General features: G+C 37.2%; 2 protein-coding genes across 3 annotated transcripts; one reads left to right on the forward strand and one right to left on the reverse strand.

The window, feature by feature from the left end:
• Positions 1-18,758: 18,758 nt before the first annotated feature.
• On the reverse strand, positions 18,759-19,476 carry LOC113290911. The gene is made up of 2 exons (XM_026540496.1): positions 19,248-19,476; positions 18,759-19,153 (listed from the first exon to the last, which is right to left on the reverse strand). The coding sequence occupies exons 1-2, from the start codon at positions 19,474-19,476 to the stop codon at positions 18,759-18,761; spliced, it is 624 nt and encodes a 207-aa protein (XP_026396281.1).
• A 1,108-nt stretch (positions 19,477-20,584) lies between these two features.
• Positions 20,585-22,585, forward strand: LOC113287952 (autophagy-related protein 8C). Of its 2 annotated transcripts, XM_026536845.1 has the most exons (6): positions 20,585-20,744; positions 20,854-20,919; positions 21,500-21,555; positions 21,667-21,719; positions 22,035-22,153; positions 22,249-22,585. In XM_026536845.1, the coding sequence occupies exons 2-6, from the start codon at positions 20,880-20,882 to the stop codon at positions 22,338-22,340; spliced, it is 360 nt and encodes a 119-aa protein (XP_026392630.1). In that variant the 5' UTR covers positions 20,585-20,744; positions 20,854-20,879; the 3' UTR covers positions 22,341-22,585. The 2 variants fall into 2 exon arrangements, with proteins under 2 accessions (XP_026392630.1, XP_026392629.1); XM_026536844.1 differs by lacking the exon at positions 20,585-20,744 and having other exon boundaries at positions 20,811-20,919.
• Positions 22,586-23,040: the final 455 nt, after the last annotated feature.

Consider the following 23,040-nt stretch of genomic DNA (forward strand, 5'->3'; position numbering starts at 1 on the left):
TAACCTTAATTAAAAGATTCTTAACTTACTTATGTTTCGATCTTGGGATTCTCTTCCCTTAGCCGTTAAGGAATATCTTTGAACAATTATAGAAATAAACATTCATAGCACGTGTTCAAAGTTTGTCGACATCTTTACTTTGTAAGTTCTCTTTCACACTTACAACCTTGAAACCGATTTGCCACACTTCCAAATAAGTTTAGAATTGGTTCATCTGACTTTCAAGAACTATGTGATTGATCAAACCAACATTCAATCACAATCATAGGTTTACGGTTCTACCTCCATGTGAGTACTACGCATAGTCACACTAGCTTCCCAAAGATTCGGTTGACTAGGTACTAGGATCGGTTCCCCACATATATATGGTATCTAACTTATATGTGTTCCACATGTTCTTAGGATTGATTCCCCTTTCTTCTATAAACCTTGTTGCACCCCATACAAGGATCATCTCCCCTTGATGTACTGCACCCCTTACAAGGATCGATTCTCTTTCCCTTACTAGGATGGGTTCCCTTTCCCCAAGGAAGACATAATACGATCATACCACAGGTGATTACTTAAGATTGGTTTTACTAATAAAAGTTATATCAATACAAAAGTCAGGACTTTGTGAATAGTTCTACCAAGAACGCAACAAGTTGTGAACGGTTATACTCTATCACACATATTGGTTTTTCATAAGATATGCAATGAATAACAAAACCAATAACTCCTGGCAATTTCCTTTTCGGTCCACAAACAAGTTTATGAACTTACTTCCTTAGAACACATGTAAAAATTGTTCCCTAGGATAAAATCCTCACCTCATACCCATATATAATCACAATAGTATTCAAATGATTATGGCGATGTCTTATCTACAAAGTTTAATGGTTAAGCAATAAACCTCGTATTGTATTCTTTAATACTATGTCTATCTAGAGTTCATATATGCTTCGCAGTTATGTTTTCAATATGCACGACTTGAAAGATACGTTAGGGAATGAAACCGTTCAAGTCAAATATCACTAACCTCAAGTGGAAGGATGATTGTTGTTGGTGTAGCTCCTTGCTTCTTCACATCTTCAAGACTTCGCAATACTTGTACTGTCTCATATCCTAGTGCTTTCAAGCTCACCTATACGAAGTTTAACTCTATTACATAATCAAGCGACTCTTAACATGAGTTTTGATTCACTAACACATGACAACCAAACTTGACATACCAACGCTTGGTGGGTTCAACAGAGCAATGCTCTAACAGTATGGGTAAAGGTGAAGATTGCATCCTAGGAAACAATGTTTACATTTGTTTAAAGGAAGTATATTCATGAAGTTTTTTTATGAAGCGAAATGAAAATCAGTAGGCTTATTGGTATTGTTATTCATTGCATATCTTTGGATTACCAATATGTGTGAGTTAGTAGAACCGATCATAACTTGTTATGTATCGTGGTATAACTAATCACAGTTCCTGACTTATTATTTGGTATGACTGATTTTTACTAATTAGTGTAACCAATCCTAAGTAATCATCTGAGATGGTATGATTGATATTTGTAATTGGTGTGACCGATCTTAGTAATTGGTGTGACCGATCACAAAATAAATGTGTAGTCGATCCTTGTAATTGGTGTAACCAATCCTAGTAATTGGTGTAACCGATCCTAGTGACTTGTGTAACTGATCACAAGAAATACCATGAGTATATAGTAACCGGTCCTGGTAATTGACGTAACCGATCCTGGTAACTGACGTAACCGGTCCTGGTAACTTGTGTGTTCGATCACAAGTAATCCATATTAAGGTAGAACTGATCCTTGTGATTGGTAGAACCGATTGAACCCATGATTTTGATTTGATACTTGATCAATCACATAGTTGTCTTGGAATACAGATGAACCAATTCTAAACTTGTTTGGAAGTGTGGTATAATCGATTCCAAGATTGTAAATATGAAGGAGGATTTAAAAAGAAAAGATGTAAACATACTTTGAACTCGAACATTAACTCTTATCTTTTATTGTTCAAAGCTATTCCTTAATTACTCAAGAAGATTCCGGTCCTAAATAAATTAAGAATCTTTTAATTAGGGTTGTTAGTTTTATATGCTTTAATTACCAGCAATTAAATGCATATCTTTAGAGAATAAAAATTAGTAATGTGCATTTAATAATTGAAGATTTTCTATTGAGAAATTTCAGAAAATATTGGACAGAGCATTTCCAGGAATTATGAAAACCGATTTGGGCATTTATTACATATCTTGAGAATATTCGGTTTTGGAAATTCCTTGGTGTCCAAAAGTCCTTGGATTATAAATACCTAAGTTTGCATTTCTAGCAAACTATCCTAAGAGCCAGGCAAAATTCATCTTTTTGTTGTTTCTGGTGGAGTCGTCTATCCGGAGAGGAAAGTACCCTAATTAGGCGAAATCTCTTACGACGGCTCATTTAAAGACTTATGTGGGATCAAGAAGCTGTACGAGTACCGTTGGTGGAAAACTAGATAATTGCAATTTATTAGTTTTTGATTGATTTGATTGACTAACGGTTGTTAAACTTTGATTGCACCTAGTTTGTTTATTCTTGAGAATCTTCACTTCTGATATAAGATTCACTCAAATTAGATCGAAGTGTCGATGGGATCTTTAAAACTGTTTGTATATCTAAAGACATCTTGTGATAATCCATTGTTAACAGACTCCGTTCTGTGCGTGATTGATCTCAAGAGATTCAAGTGGTGTTGTACAGGTTTAATTGAAGAGTAAAGAATATTTTAAGACGAAGAAGATTTCTGATTGGTTTCTCATATCTTTGTATAGCATAAACCTTGATCGGTTGGGATCCAACTAGAATCAGATTTATTTGATTGATTAGTTGCGTGAGATCGGCATCGCTTTATAGTTACTTTTTGGATTCTATATTGATTGATTGCAAATATAAACTCCGCTACTTCGATAGTTGTTGGATAGATTGATATAACCAGACAAAGGAGTTTATTAGTTTAAACTGAAGAGCCTTTGCATATGACTTGAGATATCTTCATCTGAAAGAATCAAGAGAGTTGTTACAAAACAGATTTGTTGTTCCTTTACTTTTTGGAATAGGATCCAAAGGAATTGTTCCAGTTCGTGCACTTATTGAATGTCGGAAGCGCAGGGATACTGAAGAAACCAAGTGAACTAGGTTTAGTTGCTTGGTCTCAACTATACGAAGTTTTTGTTTAGATTTTGTATAGAGGCTTTATTCTGAGAGTATTCAATTCGGGAGTTGGTCCCGGGTTTTTCTGCATTTGCGGTTTCCTCGTTAACAAAATCTTAATGTGTCTTTTACTTTTCTATTTTCGTAATTATAACTATTTATTATAACTAAAAGTAAAATACACAAACGTTAACTCCGTATTACTTGATAGTGATCCTATAGAGTTTGGTTAAGTCCAAACCTATTATCAAATAATCACACTTTGATTGTTGTATTGTGTCGATCTCGTATCCATAGACGATCACACAAAGTGCGAATACCGATTTGTCGTATTGTCTCGACTTTGTCCATAGAAAATCACTTTCGGTAAGAGGACTTATAGGTGGATAATTTAAAGATTGTGGTGTATTTGGGTACCCTTGTCTTTTCAAATGTTATAAACATACACATAATATAACAAGTGATAAGAATATTTATATGAAGCGACTTACTATTTGATCACCAGTCCATCCACTCGGAGGGTTCCTAAGATAAGGGAAAACACGTTGTTGCATCCTGAAGACGTTATCGCTCTATACTAGAATGCAAGCTGTCTAGGAGCCATCCAATCATAATGATTCTATACACATGTCTTTTATATAGTCAGGGAAAACATTGTAACATCCTGAGGACATTATTGCTCTATACTAGCAGGCAAGCTGTCTAGGAGCCGTCCAATAGTTCGATTATATATATAAGTAATTACTGAAATTGCTCAGTATTCATGAGATATGCCGTTGCCTCAGTTGAGAGACTACACATATACATATGCTCTGAGAGATAGTATTCTCAGTCAGAGGTTCTTGCGGCATGAGCTTTCATGCTTCGATGAGAGACTTGAGCCTCAATACTCATCTGATTGTTGGATCAGGAGTATGTACAATTATGGTTTTTACGATTTTAGCCTTTTTCGAAAATCCACCATCTACATTAAGTCCCCGACAGTCATGTTCCTCAGTCAGCACTGGATGGTGATTTTCTAGTTACATATGAAATAAGTAATTGAACTTAGTCGTAAGATAGAAAGTTACTGGATTTTCGATTGTACGAGCGAACCATGGATTGAACGAAGATCCCAGTAGCATGATAGAGCATCGTCTAACGAGCGTAAATTGGTGTAGCACCGCTCTTTTTTTTTTTATTTCTTTTTCATAACTTGATAACTTGTTCATGAGTTTTTCATGTTAAAATTATATATACATATGCATGTATAGATGTGAGTTTTGTAAAAACCCTTGTTTTAGGAACGGACGTTCGTTCGATCGTTAGTTTAAGAAACTAGCAATAATCCCTAATGTAGGAGAGATTTATTTTTATTTTTTTTTAAATATGTGAGATTCTAATAAACTCTCGTTTCAAAGGTGGATGCTTGTACGAGAGAAAAAGTTTTTTTTTTTAAATAGACGTGCGTCTGTTAGTAAAAAATTTGTCTATGAGCTTTCATGAAATATTTTTTTTTTCGATATGTAAGCTTTCACAAAATTTTGAAAATATACTCTCAAGGGAGCAAAAATATATATAGACGTGAGTTTCACGTTAAAACATATTTCTTGTAAAATCAATGTTTTGATTTTGAAAAACTGTTGAAAGTAGACAATTATACATGGTGAAATAATGTCTGTATGTGAGTTTTCATAATTGTAGAATTGACGTCTGTCCAATTTTTGAAAAACCAATGGATGTTAAAATTCACGTGGGTTGTTCACGGTTTTATGACAATCAAGTTATGATTTTGAATAATGAATTTTGCTCGTCTTTGCAGGTTTGAAGGAACGAGCAAGTTTTCGAAATTCTGACGTTATAATCACTACAGCTAGTGAAATTGTAAATAAGTAAGAGTTGGATTGTTACCATTTTTGTTGCGTGTTTGTTATTGGTATATCCATGACTCCATGTATTTCGCCTCAGATAATGGTGACTTCCAGTTACAATCACCCTTCTAGTTCTTCCGGGGAAAGCTCCAGAAATATCAAGTCAAAGATGAAGACTTCTGCAGATGTTCATGCCGAGTGATGTGATTTGTTGATAGTGGTAAAAGTGGTTCGATTCTCAGACTTGTGAAGGATATTAATTATACTTAAATCCTAATATTAAAATAGAAAACTCACTAAAAATTATAGCAAACTTAATCAAAGATGATATCAATACTAAAAGAAACACTAAGGCTAAGATTCCACTATTTTCCAAGTTCAAAGTGATTAAACCAATACTTATATTTATGCAATTTTCTTGTTTAGTTTGATTCTAAAATATTGCAACAAGTAGATTTTCAAAAGTAATAATTGTAAATACCAAGTATGAAGCATCAAAAGTCTTAAAACTGAGCATACTCCATCAAAATAGATCACAATCACTCAAATAAAAATCATATTCAATAATATTTCAAGGCAAATAATCATATAATTATTGCAAATAAAAAGATAAAATAGAATATACCACTTTTTGTTGGAAAAATAGCTTCCTCTATCGCCTCAGCAATGGGGTTTAGCTCCTCACATTAATCATGATCTCAAAATATGTGTTTGTTGCTCAAAAGATGATTAAAAGAGTGAAAAGTAATAACACAGACTGTTTGCAACAGTGTATTGGTGTTGCAAAACAGCTGTTACAATGGAACTGTTACAGAAAAACTGTTGCTTTATCGCTGATTTAAGACTGCCCTGAACAGCTTAATGTCTTCAGCTGTTAAATAGCGACACTTCTCTGCGACTGTCTACCGAGGATCAATGTTCTTCAGCTGTGCTTCTTCTTCAACAGCAGCAGCAGCAGAAACAGAGTTTGGTAAAGCTCTGATTTCTTCTTCTCTGGCTCTCCTTTGGTTCCCAAACTCTCGACACCTCTTCTATATGACCCAAGACATCTATTTATATCAAAAAAACCGATTAAATCTCTCTCAAATCTTCCAAAATCTCTTTCCTTCTCTTCACGGCCAAGTTGCGACAATTTCTTGTTTTAGGATTTCTACGCGTTTCTGAGCTTTCCTTTTTATTTTAAACTCTTCCTTAGATAGATACAAATCTTTGGGAAGGTTTACAACGTTTTAATCACTCTAAAATTCCCTAAAACAGGTTACACACGTGACTTTCCATATTTTCTTGTTGTGGGAAAAATCCGTCGTTTGAGCCCAATCTAATCGATTTAAACACCCATATCAGATTCCTAGACCCATAAGGAGTCTATCCTATGAAAATCAGAGGTTTAATCGACCTCAAACTCCTCCAAATCACGATTGCCAAAACTGCTCTTTAACTACACTTTTTTCCCGCCAAAACCAGATTTTTGAATGTTGAAGATGGTTGCTCCTTATCCAGAGTAGGGGTGCGATTAGCAGATGCCTGGAAATGGGATGCCCCTTAGTAATTAGGTTACCCCTTATCCAAAGTGAGGGTCCGAATAGCAAATGTCCTCCCATGAACGCAAAAAACACTTTTCGAGCCAATTTCGCCGCAAAATCTTATTTTTCCAAAAACACCTACAAAGACATAAAAAGCCAAAATAAATACAAAATCGAGCACTAACAATATATACAATTGAGATTATATCAGACACATGTCTATCAAATACCCCCAAACCTATTATTTGCTAGTCCTCGAGCAAAAATAAAATAGAAATAAAATCCTAACTCACTGTCGCAGGCATCGTCGATTGCATTTAGCGTTTGCAATAAGCCTTTAAACCCCTAGGTGTCCCTAGTGGCGGAGTGTTGTCTCCGGAGGGCTTACCAGAGGTATACCCACAAAACCTTTTTACTCCAGACCCTAACTATATACATAGAACCTTGGAAGGCATTAAAGAATCTCCTTGGTTGGCATACTTATTGACTACAGGAGGAAGTACCCTGATGTGAAATTCCAATTGTTGTACACGAGTTTGCACTCAAGCATACTAAAATTCATATGAAGTGACAGAGCTCTACTCAGATAGTCGCACTATGGACATCAATATCCGGAGTCAAAACTAATCACATGGATAGATCAAGAAGATGGATATAGAAAAACATATATGGTTTTGATGTTTACTAGGTGAACGGTGTTTCTCATATCTGTCTGAAGGCCTCAGCCAAAATGAACCTATCCTAATGGACTGAGATACTAGTCTGACTAATATCAACACACTGGCATATACAAGGGAACCAGTGATTGATAATCCTAACTCTAGGTCAACACAACTGGCATATACAAGGGTTCCAGTGGTCGACTTTATTGAATTTATTCCAGTTGGTCTGATGGTCTGGTCTTTTTTTTTTTTTTTGTATCTCAATCACTCTAATTCACCCTAGCATTGGTAACAACTTGAATCGTGAGCCCCACCTAATCACTTAGAGAAACATAGTTTAAAAACAAAACAAAATAAAAACAGAAGTGAAAAGGACTCAACGAGATATGGTGAAACTATCATGTTATTTCTAACACCTGAGCTCTGTGCTTTTATGAATAGACTCTTTAGATGTTGCCATCTAGTCAGATTGGTTCCTCAACTCCTACAACCAAAATGCTTCCATCCACTTAGATTGGTTAGTGCCATCCTTAATAAGCATAAATTTCTAGGCTCTGGAGTTTAATTGTGCAACTAAAAAGTTTCTCCTATACCCCCAAACTTAAATCTAACATTGTCCTCAATGTTCTAAAGATCAAATTAAAAGCATGAACAAGGAGAAACTGTTACCATTTGAAGCAAAAGAGATAAGGAAAGATATTACCGTGTTGCATGAGAATGGGTTACCTCCCAAGAAGTGCTAAGTTTAATGTCTTCAGCCAGACTAAGAAAGGATTAGTCACCTTATAAAATCATAAAGTAATAGCCGAAATATCGTGGGTCATCAAAACCAAATAGAGCTATCACAAGTAAAAGGAATCTGCAACATGCCAAGAAAATGAACAAATAAAGCACACCCTTGTCTTTCCTGTTTAAGACAACTACATCTAGTTGTGGTTCAGGTTCAGGATCTATAACTGGGTCCAAATAAAATATTTTCATGGGTTGCGTTTCCTCATAGGTTAGATCCAAATGTTCAGGTTCTAGAGTCTGGAAAAACTCAAATAAAAACTTAGAAGCACATAATAATAACCTGAATAATTTAGGATCCTCTAAGTCAATCAGATTTGACTTACACAGCTGACCACAATGAGAGTGGTGATCTTCCTTAAACAAGTATGTCGACCCTAATCTCCTAAAGTAATTAGGTTTAGTCTCAAAACTTAATATTCGAGACATTTGAAAATCAAACATTCCCACATTTGGAAGAAAAATATTTGGTGGGAAAACAAAGTCAATCTGGATATCATATCCTGGGTAAACCACATCAACCATAGGATGGGTTTCTAATAACTGAAATTTCTTGTGGACATCACTAGGTTCAGGAAAACGTGTATGAAGATAATCTTGTAAAATGGTTGAGGCACATATGTCAAGTTCCAAGTGAGGGATCTCTGTAAGAGCTAAAGGTAAGGCACAAGGAGAATGATAATCACCCCCAAACTTAGAGTTATGTGTGTCTCTAGAAAGACTAGTCACAACTTCCCTAATTTCAAGGTCATCTAATTCAGGAAAATGGTCAATTGATTCTTCTAAGTCAGGTACATCCTCACTCATATCGACGAGTTCATTTTATTTTTCTAAGTCTATTGTTTCTAAATAGCTAGACTCAAAATATACTCGTTCCTCTAAACCATTATTAGCTTCGTAATCAAAAGGAAATACTACATCGTCTAAAACGGGGGTATCTCTAGTCAAATCCTCGTCCTTTTGAATAGGTAAATAATTATTAAAATTATTTGGATTTGAACTAGAAATAATATTATTATTAAGCTCAGTTGGAGTAGCAAATTCCTGATCACTATGCCTATTTATTTCAAATTCTTCATCAACACTATCCTCATCATAATCATTATAATAACATGAAAATGGTTGAACCTCATCTAAACAACAAGTAGTGTTACCAATTATATCCTCGTCATCTTGATTATGCAAATAACTATCCTCATTTTCAAGGGTATTATTGGAGACACTGTATTGAAAATTAAGATTATTTCGAGCAATTCTTTCATTCGTCTTAGCTATCAGCTTGATGGATTCCTCTAAAGAAAGTTTTCTTTCGTCATAAACTAAGTTATTCATCTCAGCTATCCTACGTGTCGACTCTTTTAATTTCCTGAGAGACTCTTCTAAAGGAGAAATATAAGAATTTTGCTCATATGATCGGTACTTATGTGGATAGTAATTGGGCTCACCATGGTATGGACCATAATCTTCAAAAGGCTGATGTTCCCAACCACTATTCACACTATGGTCAAAGTAGTAACGTCTATTTTGAAACTCAGTCGGATATTCGTTGTATTGGCTATTGTAATACCAGTTCGACATTCTACTGCAGGGGTGTGAGTTGTCACACAAAATAAAACCCACTGACAGGGGATTCATGGGTGGATAGAGTCTTACCTCCCGTACCAGACGGGCGATGAACCGTTGAAGTCGACTCATGCCACCGACTCCTATGTCAGTGTACGAACCCGAGGGGCCAAGACAGTATCGTAACTGTCGTCCTTCCCTGCAAACCGTTTATATTTAATTTTAACCCTTCCTTAGGGTTTAAAAATAAAAATGTCCAAGTCCAAAAATAAAAATGTCCAAAAAGGAAAAGAAAAATTACAAAAATAAACCCTATTTACAGTTTCTAAAAATAAAACAAAATAACTATATACAAAATCTTCTTCTTCACTCCTTTCAGATTCCTCTTTTCTTTCCTTCTTTGGCGATGCTTTCCTTTTATAGTACTTTTCTTTCCTTGTAGCTTCGCTCCAAATCTGAAAAGAATCGAAAAATACCAAAACGCGTAAAAAAGAACAAAAATAAATAATAAAAATAAAAATAAACCGAAAACAAATCTAAATACAAATCCCCGGCAGCGGCGCCAAAAATTGATGTGATTTGTAGATAGTGGTAAAAGTGGTTCGATTCTCAGACTTGTGAAGGATATTAATTAGACTTAAATCCTAATATTAAAATAGAAAACTCACTAAAAATTATAGCAAACTCAATCAAAAATTATAGCAGTGTCATCTTGTTTCTGTCAGTTGTAGAAACATCACTTCTGAAACCCTGGTCACGGGACCATAACTGAGGTTGCTCTCAAGATGGGGTGATGTAATGACCATGGTCGCATGTCCCGGTGGTAGCATTCCTTTCATGATGAATGATTAGCACATGAGAGTCTGGTGCCACGGGTCTTGGACTGTGAAACTAATCGCCATGATCAGTGGACCGTGAGTCCCCAGTATTTTGTCAAATCTCTCCTTTTCGTTTTCCCTTCTTCTGGCAAGACCTATATAGAGGACCCAGGTAGATAAATTGATGTAAATACCTAGGTGGTCAATGTTGGAGTACCTTGATGAAGGTCTTAGTGGAAAGACCTGGTGGACACCGATCGACTGTGGAAGTTATGAATCCCGTTTAAGAATTGCTGCTTGCATGTTGTATGCTCTGGAAGCTGTAGGAACATCATACGACTCCGTAATTCTATGCTTGACCTAAAATTTTGAAGCTAAGAGACTGAGTTATCACATGAGAAAAGAATCACTCAATTTGGAGTTGTAAAGGTCAGCCAACGAAGCGTGCACATTTGTAACTTGTAATCCCGTGTAAGTTTTCAGATTCCATGAACTTGAGTGTGGAGGTCATATCTTTCAGCTCGTATGTACGATTAATGCACCCTTTTGGTATGTTGTAGAAGATACATAGACGAACATCTTTTATTGAGGAAGCATTGTCCCATTTCTCACTCATTGGTACGTTTTTGTAAACCCATGGACTGAAATATGTTGTATCTCATTTGTAGAGGTGATGAAAACATCTTGTAGAAGACTTGGGATTGATCCCGCCTGTTGTGCAAGCTTCGGAAAGACTTTAGTGTGAACATATTTCATGTCTACACACCTTGATATGAATCATTAGTTCTTGGGGAAGTCCGCTTCATGGAGCAATACTTCAGAGAATGGTTAATTGATGAAGCCATATCATGAGGATGTTTCTCTTGAGACCGTTGTTGATGCTGAGATCACAATTGAATTTTTCTCCAGAAATTCTTGTTGATGCTGAGACCATGAATGGAGTTCCTCCAAATATCCTTGTTGATGCTGATACTATGGTTGGAGTTGCTCCAGAGATCGAAAAGGCTAGATTATCGACATGATCTTTGCTCCTCCATCCAGTGAGCCTTTACATGCACAAACTAATTAGAGAGTTGAGCATTCCTAAGATGAAGGTGTACTAGGATTTAAAATCAAATTCTCCTGAATATGACTTTGTTGTGAAGTGGCTTCGTCAGGGAATCGATGTTATTGTGGCGGATAACGGCGACAGTCTCCATTCTGGATGTGAGGAGAAATGTTCCTTGATCGTGCAAGATTTGTGATGTAGAGAGGTTCCGTTGATGACGTTTCATGGAATCAGATCAGGTTGCAACAACATGTTACGTGAATAACATTTATTGATACATTTGAATCGACTTCTCCAATAAGGTCAAGTCCCCAATGTATGTTGAAGGAGGTTGTGCCATCCATGGATGAATGATGTTGCATCTTCTTCAGAAGTCTTATCATGGGATAATGAAGACTTATCGATTGTAGTTCAGTTACACTTTGATCGTGCTATTGTTGAATCAGTGTGTCATCGTCGAGATATTTGTGTTGAAGCCAGACGCGTTATTATCGAAGGTGTACTCTTTGATTGTGAGTACAATTTGAAGGCTTCTTAGATGCTTGAGCGTTGAAGTATACATTCCTTAAGAATCAAATGTCTTAGGGGTTTGATCATCTGTTGATTCAGCATCCCTTTCGTTGCGGTAGTGGGATTTGATACTTGTGCAGACATCAGAGCTTTTTGATTTTGTGGCACACATGGACACTCATGCAAGGCTATGGAGAATCGCCCAAAATGTTCTTTGCCATGCTTGGATATAATCTCAGTAATGGACGTATCATTGACGTGCTCAATTCAGAGAGGTGTCAGATTTAACCACTTGGTAAATGTGGTGAATCTACCCACTCATAACGTCTTGCAGAGTTGCTAGCAGAATTGAGTCCCCGTGCTAGGATAGCATGTGAGGAAATAGACGACATAGACATGGAAGGAATGATACTTTCCTGAGTTCGGAACCTCTTGATGAATGTCTATGCATCTTTTATAGGTTCTTTCTTCAACCTTGTCAAAGTTCGAAATTGTTCCAAGTGATATGATGATGGAATGTAAGCCAAATCTTTTGGATCAGAACTTTCTTCGTTGGAGAGATGTGCAACCAAAGGCGTTGTGTCAGTATCCATCTTTTCAGCGTGGATCCACGCTTGTCTGAAGAACATTTCATATCTTGGATCTTCCTGATTATGTGAAACTTGGTTTCTGTCCAGGTTGAACTTATGTTCACTCTGAGAGTGATGTAGCCATAAGTATTTCCGAGCGTTCCTTTAAGGTCTCTGATTGAGATGGGGTCACGAGTAGATTCTTGTCCCCGCGGCTCTGAGGGTTTTCAGTGAAATGATGTTGATGGTGGTGTCAGCATCGACCAACATTCTTCCGAATTCATTTCCTCTGATATGGTCAGTGGTAAGCAGTCCTCAGTCGTGCATCTCCTTGTCTGTGGATGAAGGTTCAAAGAGTATTTACGGGATGGACAGACGTCCGACACAATGTAATTCGGTATTATGAACATGTCTTTCCTTTTTTCCTTAGACAGATAGAGCAATTTTACAGATATGCTCGATCAACAATTGAACTGCTTCTTTGACTGGTTGTTCAGAGTGTAAAGGTTATGACTGGAGAGGATTCTTGTGTACTCCTTCAGTCTCCAGTTGAAACTATAAGGGATCAACCTTCTCTTTGAAAATGTGCTTAAAAATATTGCAGTTACTTGTTGGATGATCGATGAACCTATGAAGGCGACAATACCAGAGATTATCCATTTCTTCTTCAGTTGGCTCTCTCCTGATAAACTATAATTTGATTGCACCATCTTGAACCTAGACTTCCGGTAACTCGATCACTCCTTCATGAAAAGAGAGAAGTTTGAGTCTGTCAGACCATTTCCCCGTTCGTTGATGCCGGGTCGAGGTTTGTGCATTTCAGGATTGGTTATCTTTTCTTTGCGCCTTCAGAGGAGTCTGGGATGTTGGAGAAGCGCTATGATGTTGTGTCTCGGCATTACTTTCAGCAACAACATTTGTTGAAGGTTGGAGATTGTACTGATTGTTTATTAGGTGTCGGCTGCTACCTCGAGTTTCTCGTGGTTCCTTAGCTTTTCTAGTTTTAGCTCTCTCCAGTAAAGCAGGTGCAGTAGTTGCTGATCTTTTAGCCGCTTCATAAAGTTCAGAGAAAGTCTGGAACCTGAGATTTTCCAGTAAATCTCTATACATCGGAATCATTCCGTTGATGCACAAGTCCACGAGTTGCTGTTCTGTGACGTTCAGATCGTGACAGTCAAGGGATTGAACTCTGAACCTTTTCACATAGTCGTTAGGATGTTCATTGCTCTTTTGAAACATCCTTCCAAGATCAGAGAGGGTGATTTGCTCTGAAACGAAGAAATATTTCCTGTAGAAAGCGTTAATCATTTCTCTCCAGCTTGTGATACTCCCTGTTGCGATGTTGTTGTACCAGGTATATGCTCTGCATTTCAGAGATTTTGAAAATTCCTTTATACAGACGACATGGTTGTGCTCATGTTCACCCAATGCTTCCAAAAACCGAGAAACATGCTCTCGAGCATTGCCTGTTCCATCATAAAGGGTGAATGTTGGATAAGTATAACCTTTTGGCAGAGGAATCCTTTGTATAGCAGAAGGAGATGGAGGTTGGTGACGATGGACATGTGAAGTCTTATATTTTCCACGATCCTCCAAGAGACGTTCCAAGTCTTCACGAGTGATGAAACTGGACTGTTCTTTCACTGGCGGATTATCTGCAGCTTTAGATTTAGGAACTTCTTCATCATCTACTACATGGATTGGAGTAACTTCAGGATCAGCGTCCGAAGATGTTTCTTTAGCTTTTCCCTTCTTCTGAGTTTTCTCTGACAGCTTGTCTGTAAGAGTCTTGAGATAATTGCATAACTCTTTTTGAGTAGCAGCCATGCCAATACGATTCTTGGCAAGAGTCTCTTGCACCTTCACGAGATCACCTGTGGTAGGAGGGTTTTCTCTGACTTCTTCAAGAGACCGACCGAAGAGAGGATTGTTGATGGCGCCAGTACAGTCGCTTGCAGGGGTGATCACCGAAGCACCAGTGTTTGTAGGAGTATTAGTGACAGGTTGCGCCAGAGGAGTGGTAGTGACAGGTTGCGCCGGAGGAGTGGTATTAGTGGTACCACTAGAGCTTGCAATATTAGGGTCGGGTGTTGAACCCGAATTAGTAACTAACCCAGAACTAAGACCGTCCATCTTTGTCAGAGTTGAGATTGCAACCGGGAGAATGATCTCCCACTGTGGTTGCCAATCTGTAGATAGGGAAAAATGATTTGCTTGTTTTTACGAAATTGACGAGACGACCATGCTGAGGAGACTCCTTGAACCGAGCGAAATGCTTAACCTCACACATATGCACTGCAAGAAGGGAGTGCTTTAAGTTCGGGAGTTCAATCTATAAGACTCCGGCCTAAACCAAGACAATGGCCGTTCCAGAGTCAATTCGGTCACAAGAGAGGATCGGTCGATTTGTAGGAGGGAAGCTGAGAAATGTGTGAGATCAATGGTGATCGAAGATTGTAGGTGTGTTATGTATTCTGCGTGAAGAAATAAGATAAGTTCTGATTGATTAGATTTTACTCTGTTGAGAGTAACTGCTCAGATGATGAGTTCTTAATCTCTTGTTGTCTGTTTGACGAGAGATTGTCTTTTTTTTCAATCATGATTCAGAGACTTATTTATATTGCTAGAATCGTAAACACCTTGATCCCATGAAGTGTGACAGTTGCTGGAGTCCAATAGTGGGGAAGTAGAAATCGTGTTTAAACTAGTTGCTCATCGTGCGGAGACTTGGTTGATTTTCCATCCACTACTTTGCTAACTCCTCCAACTGATTGCACGACTTGCTCACATTCTAATCGTGTGTATGAACACACGTGCTGTAGACCGCCAGACCAAAACCCTAGTTAATATCCCCCCATGTGACACGATTGATGTCTCGTGATTGTGGAGTCTGCAAGGCATACATGTATTTAGTTAGTCAGTTGCAGACTTTATAGGACGATGAGTCCTTGTATTGCTGAGTCGAACGTGATTTGCAAATGTTCTAAGACTCATGAATTGAACGTGTCTGTTGAGACAGAGGTATAATTTTCGATTAAATGTTTATAGTTAAGGTGAGCAAATATTGCTCATTCGATGGATTGTTGAATATTGATAGTTGAACCAGTATTCCTTAGTCTGAGCAAATGTTGCTCGTTTGATGAATTATTGGTAGCACGACCAAAATAAAATATTAATTTAAAATACTGGTAACTAAACCGGGTATAATTAATTAGAATGTTGATCATGGGATCAACGTAAAATTATTAGTGTTTGAATCTGCTCAGAATTATGTTTTGCAGAGCTTTGGATCCGAAACCCTAATTTTGATGAATTGCTGATCAATTGTTGATTTATTGAAAATCAACCACGGAGTGAAGGAGGTACCGACTACATAGTATGATGAGTCGACCACGTAACGCCCATATGCTCAAGTGAGAAAAATACCAAAGTCTCTTGAAGACCAGTTGGCGAAAAGATGATTAAATGCTGGTTTAATCCTTCATTAAAATAATGTTCGTCTGAACCTTATGTGATAAAAAATAATAAATTATGAAGAAATGAAGGACTGACCAAGGGGTCATGAAACCGGCCCTGGTTGGTCATGGGACCGACTGACGATCGTTTTATGAAATTCCAAGTTGTTTGGAAGAGTTTGAACCTAATGTGAACAAATTAGGGAAAATGATGAAAATGTGTGGGACTGGCCTCTTGCAAGCCAAAGAGCCAACCTTGGTCGGTCAAGGTAATATTCTCATGTCACCAAAGTGTTCATGTCTCAGTTCTGAGAGTTTTGACATTTTCTGATGCGCATTTGAGCAACATTTGAGAAAATATGAAGAATTCAGGGTTTTGCTGAAACTGAGGAATTTCCATGAGACGATGGAAATAATAAATAAAATAAGGGATTACAAGGTATGGGACCGGACACGGCTAGGGCATGGCTGGACGGCTAGCGAGCCCGGTCACATGACACCTTTCCCAATTTTATGTAATTTCCTTGATGTGAAGGATATACCATGAAATTGAGGAGTTTCATAAGGTTAAGGAATCACCATGAGACGATGGAAATAACAATAATAAAATAAGGAATCATGAAGTGTGGGACCGGCCATGGCTGGCCGACCAATAAGCCCGGTCCCATGACACTTATCCTAATTTTATATTATTTTCATGATTTTAGGGAAATATCATGAAATCAAGGAGTTTGCTGAAACCAAGGAGTTTCCTTGAAGTGAAGGAGTTTCCATGAGATGAAGGAAACAAATAATAATAATAATAATAAAATAAGAGCGTGTGGGACCGGATACGACTAGGGTATGGTCGGGAGGCTAGGGCCAGGTCCCATGAGTCTTCCCTAATTTTATATTATTCTCATGATTTGAAGGAAATATCATGAAATTAAGGAGTTTTCATGAGATGAAGGAAATAATAAAAAAATAATAAGGAATCATGAGGTATGGGATCGGCCATAACTAGGACATAACCGAGCGTCTATTAGACACGGTCAAACGACACCTTTCCCAATTTTATATTATTTCCTTGATGTGAAGGAAACACCATGAAACTGAGGAGTTTCTTTAAAATGAAGGATATTTTTTCAAATGAAGGGATTTTCATGAGATCAAGGAAAATAATAAAAATAATATGATAAAATATAGAATTGGGCGTGGGACTGGTCACGACATGACTGACCGGACGGTGGGTCCAGTCCCCTAGCGTCCTAGCTAATATTTTATTATTTATTATTTTCTTCCTATTTTGCATAGGTTCATCGTTCCTTCGTATTTTGGAATGCTCGTTCGTGCATTCAGGTCCTCGTTAGTGCATTATTGCTGAGTACACTTGCACCATTTTGGTCGGGGCTTACTCGATAGCGGCTCAGATTCCCGTACATTGAATATTTTTTACTAACCCATGAAATTCTGCTGGGAGGAACCATGAATTGAAGTAATGAAATATTATGAAAAATTTAGAATATTTCTGAGTATTCAGTTAATGAATTTAATGATTAGAAATAATTAATTGACGGCTCTATACTAGCAGGCATGCTGTCTAGGAGCATTAATTATTTAAGGATTGAGTGATATGAGCTAGTTGAAGCGTCATATTTTTTATGTACAGTATAGTCATGGAAAACACGTTGTTGCATCCTGAAGACGTTATCGCTGTATAATAGCAGGCAAGCTGTCTAGGAGCCGTCCAATCATAATGATCATACACATGTATTTTGTATACTCAGGGAAAACATTGTTACATCCTGAGGACGTTATTGCTCTATACTAGAAGGCAAGCTGTCTAGGAGCCGCCCAATCGTTCGATTATATATAGAAGTAATTACTGAAATTGCTCAGTATTCATGAGATATGTCGTTGCCTCAGTTGAGATACTACACATCTACATATGCTCTGAGAGACAGTATTCTCAGTCAGAGGTTCTTGCGGCATGAGCTTTCATGCTTCGATGAGAGACGTGAGCCTCAATACTCATCTGATTGCTGGATCAAGAGTATGTACAATTATGGTTTTACGATTTTAGCCTTTGTCGAAAATCCACCATCTACAAGTAGAAGTCAAATCCAATCCTATTTCACGTGTTTCTTAGACAAATTAAACAAAAATACACAACACAAAATTACTTCCCATCAACATAAAAGTCTTTCCCAAGGTCGCAAAAATCTTGATCAACATCCACCTCGTTTGTATCTTCCCCCGAATCCATCTGGTTGTCTACTGTATCTCTAAGAATTTCATATCCCTGAATCCTTGACCATGTTGTTCTCATATATGAGCAGCAAGATCAGGATAGAGCCTCTCTTGAAGAACTGTGTTCTGTAAGGAACTGCTCGTACGCCTCAATGTTCCCACTATAGGTTCATGAACAAAATCTGACGTATACTTCCACTTTAGGTCACGATGTTCATCTTCTACAACCATATTATGCATTATCAAGCAGGTTCCCATGATCGATATCATATCTTGCTTCTCCCAGTAGTTACATTTGTAGTACAAGATCCTAAATTTACTTTGTAGTGTCCCAAATGCCCGTTCCACATCTTTCCTCTTAGCCATTTGATACTTGTTAAATATCTCAAGAATTGGAATACCGTTGGGTACACCGTATGCTTGGACCGAAAGAGAGTAACTTTTATATATTACATCCACTAGATAGTACCCCTGAGTTTATTGGTTCCCACTGATCATAAATTTACAAGGAGGTGCAAAACCATTTAGATTATCATCGAACAAATTTGAGGACTTCAAAACATTGATACTCCAAAATGACCATGCCAAAACCACCTATCATATGAAGCAACCTCCTCAAGAACACAAGTGAGATAACTTTTGTGACCTGTGTATGCTGTTGCGTTTCCCATTGGACAAACCCTCCAACCCCAATGCATACAGTCTAGGATACGAAGCATTCCTGGGAACCCTCGTGCTGCGTTCTCCTTCAAAAACCACTTAGTATCATTCACAGAGGGATGTCTCATATATTTCGCATTGAACCCAAACATAATGGCGTCACAAAAATTCTTAATATAATAATAAATAGTAGATGCAGACATACAGGTATAGTCATCCACCCTATCAGGTGGAATACCTTTATAAAGACACTTCATAATAGCATACGTTTTCATGTGTGGGCATTGGCCTGAAATCCTTACAGCATCTCTTTATTATAGAAAATATGGGTCAACCTCATAAGTCTTATGAAAAATCCTTTAAAAAAAGTGGTCAATACATACCTAAACGACCATGAAGCTTTTTTGGTCCCCAAGTACAACCATCGTTGAAATAATCCTGCATCATCCCTGCATCTGCTTCCACACGACCTCTATAAATCGATTCTCTCTGCCTGACTTGCTTTGGAATTGGTTGATGTAAATTCTGAGTATTTTGTAGCATAACCTGATACAGGATGAGAAAATTATCATGTCTCTTCATCATCAGAATAATCTCCAAGCCGAACCCCATACTTAATTGACATATACCTTGATAAAGGCATGCTGCAAATTACAACAACGCAAAAATTGCAATGAAATTAACAAAGTAAATAACTAACAATAGCAAAATTGGAATGAAACAATACCAAAGTTAACAGCCAACAACAACTGCAATTGATTCTAACAAAATTATAGCAAATTACATACGAGATAATATTACTATCTTGTAAATTACCAAGATAATTAGACATGCAACATCACTTGGATTATTTTTCTCTAAATTAGTAACTATGTTCATCAACAAATCACTAAAATTAATAATGTTATATAAATAAAATAAACACAAAGCAGTAACTAACAATAATACATTCATTCAATTTATGTTATTCATCATAAAACGTAACAAGAATAACATATATTAAATGATTAAACCAAATTAGGGTTTTAGTTTATAGGCATTACCTTTGCTTAATGAGAGGATAAAACTACTTAAAACCACTTGGAACTAGCAATTGGAAAGTTCTTGAACAAACCCAATCAAAGATTCAAGATGAGAGAGTGGGGAGATGATGGTTATGGGATGAACCTTGGTTTTTCTCCCAAAACCATGAAAATGGAAGCATGAACTGAACCCTGGTCGAGTTCTCTGTATATGTTGAGAAGAAATAGTGAACCAAATAACGGTTACCCGGTTGAATCTATGTTGAATGGTCAAGACAGACAAAGCGACTAACGAGTATCCGTTCCAACGAAAACGATTAATGAGAATCCGTTTTGTTAAAAACGGTTGATGACTAACCCTTTTTCTTACTAGGAACGTCTAACCATTAACAGTCCTCTACTTATTTCGGGAATTACTGCTGGGCCTAAGCTCTTCCCAAACTCACGTGTAAAGGCATTTGGGAATAGTCTGGGAAGAGCCACAAGGCCCGGTCTTATAGGCTCAACTCCCGGGCCTAATACCTAGTCTTAGTGTAATTCCCCCTTTCCAGGAAGAAAAAGGAAGCATAAGTCGGTGAAAACGAAAACGAACAATTACCGAGTTACCATGTGAGATAGTAACACTGAATAGTTACATCCGACAAGTTAGCGAAACAAAGTCATCAATATAAGGTCCGACACAATCCTTTACCCTTTCTTTATAAAAATTAGGTTTCGTGTGAGGATCAGAAACCCCTAGCTCTTCCTTCCTCTTCAAGATCACATCTCTCTTCTTTTTGATTTTGACAAGCAGCGATTTCTCAATCGACCGATCTTTCTCCAAAAAAAAAACAACCCTAACTCGATCTTTCTCGTTTGGTAGGGTTTCATCTTCTTATTATTTGTATGTATTCGTTTTTAATCTGTATATTACTTTGATTCTTTGCTTGTATATTACTTATGTTTTGTCGCTGCTTCAAAATCACAGTAGGAAATCGTTCAACAAGTTTCTCCATGGCTGCTAAGAGCTCGTTTAAGCTGGAACACCCCCTTGGTTTGTTCTTCTTTAAATCACTTTCTCCTTTCATTTAATTATTTCAATTTTTCTCTGAATTTTGTTCGAATTTATTTAGGTTTTAGGGCTATTTGATTCCTTTAATTCAACAATTGTTTGATTTGGGGATCGGGTTTAATCTTGACTCTGATACTACTTTGTGATTACTCGTATGAGATTTTTCTATTTTTAGTATTTATAACTTGCATGTTAAAAGATTGCAATGACTTCACCCATATGTATTTATTTTCGGTTGTTACGACTGCTAAAGGTTGATTATAGATTGGTCATGAGATTGTCAATTATGTTAGTGATATGACATCTATGATGGAGTTAATGTTACTGAGCTTGATGAATATAGATTTTTTCGGGTTTACTGAGGTTAAAGTAGACTAATAGAAGAATTGAATGTTACAGTAGGGGTGGTAGATAAGAAGACTGTTCTTGGGTTAAACTATGATATATTTCGCTTTAGTTCTGATATTTCTTTTTGATTGATATTACTTGGTTGCAGTTTTTTCCGCTTTATTTTTGTGTTTTACATGGGTTATTTTAAAACTGTTGTTCTTGTGATTGACAGAGAGGAGACAGGCTGAAGCTGCTCGCATCAGGGAGAAGTATCCTGATAGAATTCCTGTAAGTTCCTGGTTTAGTTTTATGTTTACAAAACCTTCTTTTTTTCCCCTTGGATATCTGCACTTAGCATCAGAATCATGTAGCTGACTTTCAACTCATTGTCTTTCACAGGTGATTGTGGAGAAGGCTGAGAGGAGTGACATTCCTGATATAGATAAGAAGAAGTTAGTCACTCTTTCTCTCTTTGTTTTCCCTTAAATTTTGAAAAATGAAGTTTAAATTCTAGTATGTTCAATTTACTCTGTCGCTGCTGTTGCTTGACGTTCCCTTGTTTTTCTTCAAAGACATTGTTGTTCTATGTAGGAGTTTCTTTTTTTCGTTTCATTATGAGTATATAGGGATGAACTGAACAAGTCATCTTATTTCCAGTTGGCGCGCATCTCTTATTTAATTTACATCTATATTGTGAAAGCAGTTATGCTTTATCTTCTGTGCTTTAAGCTTTCTAAGCTTTTTTTCTCTATCAATGATGACTGCAGATACCTAGTTCCTGCTGATTTGACTGTTGGGCAGTTTGTTTATGTGGTTCGAAAGAGGATCAAGCTTAGTGCTGAGAAAGCCATATTCATCTTTGTTAAGAACATTCTTCCACCCACAGGTGAGAAACCACTCCGTATTAAACATTTATTTTGTTTTGTTGGAAGAAGCTGCAGTGTTAATTAATTGGTCGGTGTTTTGTGTTGTTGGGTGCAGCTGCTATGATGTCTGCAATCTATGAGGAAAACAAGGATGAAGATGGGTTCCTGTACATGACTTACAGTGGGGAGAACACATTTGGGTTTTAACTGCAATTCCAGGCAACACTGTGAGGCCTGGGGAAAGTAAAGGAAAACACGTTCTTGTAGATAAGACCGACGAACAAGAAGTTGTAAATTCTTATATGCATCCATTTAGTTCTGCTCAGACAGTGCTTTTTTCTTTTTTCCTTTTAAGATGTTTATGAATATTATTTAGTATCACTTGTTACTACTTCCTACCTTCTCAGCTTTAATTGATGTTTTCGTTATGAACTGCAAATAGATTGTTTCAATCTGGTGCTATATGTTTGATTTTGTGAAAAAATAGTTGACCAAGGAAAGACTTCGAAACTTAAAATGGGAATTTGTTTGGTTCAGACCTGCATTTAGTTGTAGTTGTGACATTGACATTTGCTTTAAAGCCTCCTCCAAAGTCTCCTCCAATTCTGTGACAACAATTTGTGGGAATCAGTTACATGTATCAATTTTAAACTAAGCATTTGATGCAAGGAAATCTCCCCAAGGTTAGTAATCCAGTTCAGACATGCTTGTAAGGAATTTCTAGCAATCCAATCCAGACATATTTATAGAAAGATTAATTTCTTGGCCAACAGTTTGGCCAAGAAGGGAGTTAGTAAACCAGAGAGAGGTCAGGCTATACTTTTCAGGCCAGGAGTTTCATACAGGCTTGACTTGCCAATTGTAGCAGGTCAGGCCTGTATGAAACTCCTGGCTTTCTTCCAGTGGT

This window comes from Papaver somniferum, chromosome 6 (genome assembly GCF_003573695.1).
Source record: "Papaver somniferum cultivar HN1 chromosome 6, ASM357369v1, whole genome shotgun sequence".
In the NCBI taxonomy this organism is placed as follows: Eukaryota; Viridiplantae; Streptophyta; class Magnoliopsida; order Ranunculales; family Papaveraceae; genus Papaver; species Papaver somniferum.

Excerpts from the sequence above, each read along its gene's own strand:
- LOC113290911 (XM_026540496.1), bottom strand. The coding sequence starts at position 19,476 with ATGGGGTTCGGCTTGGAGATTATTCTGATGATGAAGAGACATGATAAT. Across the intron at positions 19,154-19,247 it reads AAAGCTTCATGGTCGTTTAG|GCCAATGCCCACACATGAAA; the intron begins GTATGTATTGAC and ends TAAGGATTTCAG.
- LOC113287952 (XM_026536844.1), top strand. The coding sequence starts at position 20,826 with ATGTTTTGTCGCTGCTTCAAAATCACAGTAGGAAATCGTTCAACAAGT. Across the intron at positions 20,920-21,499 it reads TAAGCTGGAACACCCCCTTG|AGAGGAGACAGGCTGAAGCT; the intron begins GTTTGTTCTTCT and ends TGTGATTGACAG. Across the intron at positions 22,154-22,248 it reads GAACATTCTTCCACCCACAG|CTGCTATGATGTCTGCAATC; the intron begins GTGAGAAACCAC and ends TGTTGGGTGCAG.